The following is an 8,844-nucleotide window of genomic DNA, read 5'->3' as shown; positions in this document are numbered from 1 at the left end:
CTGATATTGTGCAGTCAGGGGGTAATCCTGCATTACACATTCAGCACTGTCTCAGCCTGTCCTGATATTGTGCAGTCAGGGGGTAATCCTGCATTACACATTCAGCACTGTCTCAGCCTGTCCTGATATTGTGCAGTCAGGGGCTATTCCTGCATTACACATTCAGCACTGTCTCAGCCTGTCCTGATATTGTGCAGTCAGGGGGTAATCCTGCATTACACATTCAGCACTGTCTCAGCCTGTCCTGATATTGTGCAGTCAGGGGGTAATCCTGCATTACACATTCAGCACTGTCTCAGCCTGTCCTGATATTGTGCAGTCAGGGGGGTAATCCTGCATTACACATTCAGCACTGTCTCAGCCTGTCCTGATATTGTGCAGTCAGGGGTAATCCTGCATTACACATTCAGCACTGTCTCAGCCTGTCCTGATATTGTGCAGTCAGGGGGCTAATCCTGCATTACACATTCAGCACTGTCTCAGCCTGTCCTGATATTGTGCAGTCAGGGGGTAATCCTGCATTACACATTCAGCACTGTCTCAGCCTGTCCTGATATTGTGCAGTCAGGGGGTAATCCTGCATTACACATTCAGCACTGTCTCAGCCTGTCCTGATATTGTGCAGTCAGGGGGTAATCCTGCATTACACATTCAGCACTGTCTCAGCCTGTCCTGATATTGTGCAGTCAGGGGGTAATCCTGCATTACACATTCAGCACTGTCTCAGCCTGTCCTGATATTGTGCAGTCAGGGGGCTAATCCTGCATTACACATTCAGCACTGTCTCAGCCTGTCCTGATATTGTGCAGTCAGGGGGTAATCCTGCATTACACATTCAGCACTGTCTCAGCCTGTCCTGATATTGTGCAGTCAGGGGGTAATCCTGCATTACACATTCAGCACTGTCTCAGCCTGTCCTGATATTGTGCAGTCAGGGGGTAATCCTGCATTACACATTCAGCACTGTCTCAGCCTGTCCTGATATTGTGCAGTCAGGGGGTAATCCTGCATTACACATTCAGCACTGTCTCAGCCTGTCCTGATATTGTGCAGTCAGGGGCTAATCCTGCATTACACATTCAGCACTGTCTCAGCCTGTCCTGATATTGTGCAGTCAGGGGGGTAATCCTGCATTACACATTCAGCACTGTCTCAGCCTGTCCTGATATTGTGCAGTCAGGGTTGTTCATTGTGTTACATTTTGTTTTTTTCTCCTCTAGTTACACTGTGAGAGTTCGAGCAGTGGTGATGTCCAGAGATGATTCTAGTGGTGGTTGGGTGCCCCTAGGAGGAGGTGGACTCAGCCATATAATGATATGCAAAGTCCGGCGTACAGAGACTTCGCACCAGCGGGATTACTTGATTCGTGGGGAGCGACTGCGAGACCAGTCTGTGAGTATCAGTCTTTTCAGGAAATTAATTTGCTTATATACCTGATATGAGCTGAGCAGGGGGCGGCATTGCGCAAGCATTTCACTAGAAATGCTTGTGCAATGTTAAATGGCTACACCATTTGCTGTCGGCATTTAGCGATGTCGGGCGGAAAATGATTCGCTACAGCACTTGCTAAATGGACCCCTAATGGCCAGATTACAAGTATAGCGCTAAATATCGCTTTCATAAGAGCGATATTTGCGCTCCACTTTGTAATACCATTGCACGCTAATGTGCGCTGGTATTACAAGTTGACAGCAATGCGAATGGTGAGTTCACTTTCACATTGCTGGGAAGCATTGCACTCACGAGAGCGCGCTTCTATAGGCTCAAATGGGAGCCTTGTTCTAATGCCATTAGGCACGGCATGAGAACTAGCGCAGCGAAGGGGTAATTAGAGCAGCAATGGCTGCGACTAAAAATATATATGTATATGCTAATATATAGATATTTATGTTTAAAGGGACATTAAACCCACATTTTTTTCTTTCAGGATTTAGATAGAGCTTGCAATTTTAAACAACTTTCTAATTTACTTCTATTATCTAAATTGCTTCATTCTCTTGATATTGTTTGCTGAAAAGCATATCTAGATAGGCTCAGTAGCTGCTGATTGGTGGCTGCACATAGATGCCTCGTGCGATTGGCTCACCCTTGTGCACTGCTATTTCTTCAACAAAGGATATCTAAGGAATGAAGCAAATTAGATAATAGAAGTAAATTGGAGTGTTGTTTAAAATTGTATTGTCTATCTGAATCATGAAAGAAAATATTTGGGTTTAATGTCCCTTTAAATCTTTTTATTGAAAGAAGAAATATAAACAAATACAAATGGAAATAAATATACATATCAGATTGCATTCTTTCATTTTAGTGGAATCGTCTGTAAACGTCTTGTTGGTAATCTGAATAGCCTCTGTTGTAACTATAAATGGTTTGACATAAGAGAAATACTATTAAAACTTATAACAAATAAAAGTTGATGCTGAAGAAGATATAAAAGGAAGAATAGAACAGATATTTATGCCCATAATCCCTCTGTGTACAGGTATAATATCTCTATCATGGAGAATAGGAGTTGAGCGATTAGGTGGGTCATAGTAATATATATCTTGTTCAAAAATACAATCCTGACTAGTCAGTTTCTGAACCATTTTTAAGAATCCAATAGAATCAAATTTTATTAACGTTTTCTCTATTATCTAGTGTCTAGGCTGCTGGTCCATACATTGTGTAAGTGTATTGAATTTTGTTTCGAATTTCAGGCCATGATGGTGTACCAGTCTTTGCAATACAGAGCCTCGTTACTGTACATATTATTCTTATAAATGTGTTTATATGTTTATTGTACTTTCTAATTGGTTCATGTAATAACGCTTGTGAGAGTATGAGTTAGATGTTCTCATCTAAGAGGTTTTCCCAGATTATTTTCAGGTTTTGGCACTCCCACCACATGTGTTAGGTAGGTGCCCAGTTCATTGCATCCTCTATAGCATGTTCTAAGGTTGTGTTCAGACATGTGTGAAGTCCTAAGTGGAGTTAGATACCACCGAAACATTGTTTTAAAGGGGAATTTTCGATTAGGTCAACACAGGAGCCATTTTGTGGATGTACTAAAGATGTCCCATTTAGTTTTTTCTAGATTAATCTGTAGATCTTTTTCCCAGGTTATTATGATTGAGGATTTAGTACAACTAGAGATGGTTTGAGTGGCTATATATAGTTTTGAAATAGTTTGTCTATGTGTTGATTTACATATGTCTTCTACTACTGTAGTAAGATGGATTGGCTTTTGGTTGATGTATTTGTTCAGAGAGAAGGATATCTAAAGATATAGATACCAATGGAACATCAGAGGGTCTAATTTGTTTTGAAGTTGAGAAAATGTCAGGATTTTTTTATTTTCTAAGAGATCTGCCACCCTATATAACCCCTTATTTTCCCATTTGGCAACTTTTTTTATGTAGGTCTCTAGTGAGGAGATATCTAATTGGCCGAAGTAGTGTGTTGTCAGGTAAGAGCATTTTTTCTGTCGCTAAAGAAGACCATATATGGGTTGTGGAGTCAGTAGTTGTTGGTCGATATTTGTTGGGGGTTTAGTCTGATATTGTCTGTCCCAAAGTATGGCATTGGGGTAATCTCACCCCCCAAGTCCACCTCCAGAGCAGTCAAGAGAATATCTCTGGATGGTCTGCTCAGCAGGGAAATCTGAGCTAACTGAGAAGCTTTATGATAGTCATCAAGATTGGGATTCTGGACATTTTCGTGCCTTTTATGAATGTTTGGAGATCCGATTGTAAGCTCTGTGGATGGAATCTTTATAGGTAGGGCTCTGAATAGGTAAAGTATTCGGGGTAAGATATTCATCTTCACTGCTGAAATCCGGCCCAGCCATGAAAAGCAATACAATTTCCATTTATTGATGTCTCTCCTTATATCTTTAAAGAGTGGAGTGTAATTGTGTTTGTACAGTAGTTCGACTTGTGTGGTGAGTTGGACCCCCAAGAAGAGTGATCGTTTGGTCCATTTTAGGTCAAAGTTTAATTCAATGTTTTTCTGCGAGTGTGGGGGCAGCACCAAGGGTAAGGCTTCACATTTGTCGAGGTTTATTTTGTAACCAGAAATCATAGAGAATCTATCTAGTGTCATATATAGATTAGGAAGGGAAATCAGTGGATTCAGTGGATTGTAATTGTTAATAAGATATCGTCAGCAAATAGTGTTAGTTTATATTTGGTATCTCGTATTGTAACCCCTGATCTGGGGATTGTCTGATTTTGGCTGCCAAAGGTTCGATACAGAGGGCAAACAACAATGGGAAGAGGGGGAAACTCTGCCTAGTGTCATTGAGGATAGGAAAGGTTTTTGGTTTGTATCCTGCTTGATATAGGAGCGTTAAGGGTTTCTCTGTCTGCCTCTGAGATATATTTTAATTGGGCTTCTGATAAAAAGTCTTTAGATTCTGTGTCTGTTTGGGGGTTGTTTCTAACTTTATTGCCATCATATAGTTCTCCATAATAGTCAGCGAAGGTGTCGACAATAAGTTGTGGGTGTGAGGTTAGGGTACTGTCAGCTTGTTGAATGTGAAATATTGTGGATGCCTTACATCTTTCTCTAATTTTGTGGGCCATGAATTTATCCGGGTTTATTGGCGTATATGAAGTATTGTGCTTTTTTTTGTGTGGATAGATCTAGTGGCTTGTTGATTTAAGAGTTTGGCTAGCGATATATATTTTTCTTTTGAAGTGTGTGTAGTGTCAAGGTTAGTTTAGTAATTTTGTGTTGCTGTTCTAGGGACTCTATTTCTTAATACAGTTTTGCTAGGTTTGATTTCTTTTGTTTAACATATAAGGCTTTGTTTTGGATAAAAATTCCTCTCATGTAGGCTTTGTGAGCTGCCCATGTGTATATTGGATTAGATATTGAGTTTGCATTCAATTCCCAGTATTCTGTTAGGTATTGATGCATTGTAGTCTGGGTTGGTGGGTCTTTTATATGTGTTGGGTCAAATGTCCATGTTCTAGTCCTTGAGTGGTCCTGTACTCCCTGTAGTTGCAGACTAACTATTGAGTGGTCCGACCATACGCACGGGTGAATAGAAGATGTCTTTAGTACTGGATGTAGGATTTGACTAGTGTAGATATAGTCTAGTCTAATAGTGACAAAAGCAGAAGGAGAACCAATGGCCCTACTAAAATTGATAGAAACCTCAATTTAAATTCTCATTTATGAAGACACAGAAATTCTGTAATTCATATAGTCTTGGGTATGGTGCTGGTGTATTGAAACATATACAATTTAAAAGAACAAGAAGAGACTAGTTCTTTATAAGAATACACTTAATAGCACTTGAGGTTTATAACTATTCATCTAGTGGATTGCGACAGCATGAAATTATTGGACTTGTGGAACTAATTAAAATATAACTTTTATTAGGTAACATATAAAATTAGAAGATAATTAAAACCACATTTAGTTGCCTTCTGTAAATAATTATGATGGTCACTATATATATATATATATATATATATGTATATATTTGTATATCAATATATCCAACTCATGCAGCAAATATAATTTAAGGGTCTCCTGAAAAATATTGGAGTCACTAAGATATGGACCGAGTAGCTAAACAGATATCTTATAATGTGATGGGACCGGGCAAGTTGTGAGTTATGTCTATTCACAGGGTTGTAATATTCCTGTGATCCCAGATTATGAACAGTATATATGGCTTGCCTTATAATCAATTCAATTCAGTTAGTTTGTAGTAATTCCAACAAAAATGATAGAAAGTAGATTAACTAATGAAAAGCTGTGTTTATATATCAAATTCCGAACCCTTTATTGTGTTTATAAGATAACTGTAATCTCTTACACCGATATTAGATTGATGGTGTTATGCAAAATACTTGTGTGTAAACGGATACAGAATAATCAGTGATAGAGTAACAGTAGTGTGTTATTAACGTTACTTTACACCTTGGATGTGAGTTTTTCAATTTCTATTAACAACTTATAAATGTTGTACAGTATTTCCGTTAAATCGCATGAGGTATTAGTATGGTTTTCTATCAAATATGTATAATTTCCTAGGTATTCAAACTTAAGCCTTATGTATAACTCGGGTTATATAACCTGTTCCCCAGTTTAACGCTACCGGATAAACTGATAATTGTAATGCCGCTCCCAGGAGGTTAAAACATAAAGCAAATGTAATATTACTTATAATCGTATACTCGATAACGTTCCCAGCTTCAGGGGATAACCTTCAAGCTTGTGTTAAGGGAGTGGCTGATTATAAATGTAGCAGCTCCGTAGGCTCTAGTATCTCATTGGGAGTATATAGTATATAGTATATGTTGTTATAATAAGATTTACGTTATCATTATCAGCTAAAGGTCCAGCTATCAAGTTTAGTGACACAACTTTGTAGGGTATAAGGACCCTTATTACATAATTGTATATGTATTGCTACAAGAGTTAAGTTAAATTAAGTTTTACATAAATGAAGGTTTCTAAATGCTTGCTAAAAACACAGGAGCTCTAAGGACTCCTCACCAACACCCTGCTCTTTCCTGACATGTTTCGCCGTTACCGGCTTTTTCCGGTAAGTTCGAATACCTAGGAAATTATACAGTTGCAAGAAAAAGTATGTGAACCCTTTGGAATGATATGGATTTCTGCACAAATTGGTCATAAAATGTGATCTGATCATCATCTAAGTCACAACAATAGACAATCACAGTCTGCTTAAACTAATAACACACAAAGAATGAAATATTGCCATGTTTTATTGAACACACCATGTAAACATTCACAGTGCAGGTGGAAAAAGTATGTGAACCCCTAGACTAATGACATCTCCAAGAGCTAATTGGAGTGAGATGTCAGCCAACTGGAGTCCAATCAATGAGATGAGATTGGAGGTGTTGGTTACAGCTGCCCTGCCCTATAAAAAACACACACCAGTTCTGGGTTTGCTTTTCACAAGAAACATTGCCTGATGTGAATGATGCCTCGCACAAAAGAGCTCTCAGAAGACCTACGATTAAGAATAGTTGACTTGCATAAAGCTGGAAAGGGTTATAAAAGTATCTCCAAAAGCCTTGCTGTTCATCATCAGTCCACAGTAAGACAAATTGTCTATAAATGGAGAAAGTTCAGCACTGCTGCTACTCTCCCTAGAAGTGTCCGTCCTGTAAAGATGACTGCAAGAGCACAGCGCAGACTGCTCAATGAGGTGAAGAAGAATCCTAGAGTGTCAGCTAAAGACTTACAAAAGTCACTGGCAAATGCTAACATCCCTGTTAGCGAATCTACAATACGTAAAACACTAAACAAAAATGGATTTCATGGGAGGATACCACAGAGGAAGCCACTGCTGTCCAAACAAAACATTGCTGCACGTTTACAGTTTGCACAAGAGCACCTGGATGTTCCACAGCAGTACTGGCAAAATATTCTGTGGACAGATGAAACCAAAGTTGAGTTGTTTGGAAGAAACACACAACACCATGTGTAGCGAAAAAGAGGCACAGCACACCAACATCAAAACCTCATCCCAACTGTGAAGTATGGTGGTGGGGGCATCATGGTTTGGGGTTGCTTTGCTGCATCAGGGCCTGGACGGATTGCTATCATCGAAGGAAAAATGAATTCCCAAGTTTATCAAGACATTTTGCAGGAGAACTTAAGGCCATCTGTCTACCAGCTGAAGCTCAACAGAAGATGGGTGTTGCAACAGGACAATAACCCAAAGCATAGAAGTAAATCAACAACAGAATGGCTTAAACAGAAGAAAATACGCCTTCTGAAGTGACCCAGTCAGAGTCCTGACCTCAACCCGATTGAGATGCTGTGGCATGACCTCAAGAAAGCGATTCACACCAGACATCCCAAGAATATTGCTGAACTGAAACAGTTCTGTAAAGAGGAATGGTCAAGAATTACTCCTGACCGTTGTGCATGTCTGATCTGCAACTACAGGAAACGTTTGGTTGAAGTTATTGCTGCCAAAGGAGGTTCAACCAGTTATTAAATCCAAGGGTTCACATACTTTTTCCACCTGCACTGTGAATGTTTACATGGTGTGTTTAATAAAAACATGGTAACATTTCATTCTTTGTGTGTTATTAGTTTAAGCAGACTGTGATTGTCTATTGTTGTGACTTAGATTATGATCAGATCACATTTTATGACCAATTTGTGCAGAAATCCATATCATTCCAAAGGGTTCACATACTTTTTCTTGCAACTGTACGTATTTGATAGAAAACCATACTAATACCTCATGCGATTTAACGGAAATACTGTACAACATTTATAAGTTGTTAATAGAAATTGAAAAACTCACATCTAAGGTATAAAGTAACGTTAATAACACACTACAGTTACTCTATCATTGATTATTCTGTATCCGTTTACACACAAGTATTTTGCATAACACCATCAATCTAATATCAGTGTAAGAGATTACAGTTATCTTATAAACACAATAAAGGGTTCGGAATTTGATATATAAACACAGCTTTTCATTAGTTAATCTACTTTCTATCATTTTTGTTGGAATCACTACAAACTAACTGAATTGAATATAAGGCAAGCCATATATACTGTTCGTAATCTGGGATCACAGGAATATTACAACCCTGTGAATAGACATAACTCACAACATGCCCGGCCCCTTCACATTATAAGATTTCTGTTTAGCTACTCGGTCCACCAATCAGCAAGAACAACCCAGGTTGTTCACCAAAAATGGTCCGGCGTCTAAACTTATATTCTTGCTTTTCAAATAAAGATACTAAGGCCTAGATTTGGAGTTTGGCGGTAGCCGTGAAAACCAGCGTTAGAGGCTCCTAACGCTGGTTTTAGGCTACCTCCGGTATTTGGAGTCACTCAAAAAAG

General features: G+C 38.9%; 1 protein-coding gene across 1 annotated transcript in view; it reads left to right on the top strand.

The window, feature by feature from the left end:
- LOC128636020 (sprouty-related, EVH1 domain-containing protein 3-like) overlaps positions 1 to 8,844 on the top strand; it is a 63,688-nt gene that overhangs the window by 7,155 nt on the left and 47,689 nt on the right. The window contains exon 2 of the mRNA XM_053689090.1: positions 1,221 to 1,392. Within this exon, the coding sequence (XP_053545065.1) occupies positions 1,221 to 1,392 (172 nt within the window). The remainder of the gene's footprint in view (positions 1 to 1,220; positions 1,393 to 8,844) is intronic.

The sequence above is a fragment of the Bombina bombina genome, chromosome 7, assembly GCF_027579735.1.
Source record: "Bombina bombina isolate aBomBom1 chromosome 7, aBomBom1.pri, whole genome shotgun sequence".
Classification (NCBI taxonomy): Eukaryota; Metazoa; Chordata; class Amphibia; order Anura; family Bombinatoridae; genus Bombina; species Bombina bombina.
Note: the sequence above shows the minus strand (reverse complement) of the source record. Positions and strands in the feature narration are given on the sequence as shown.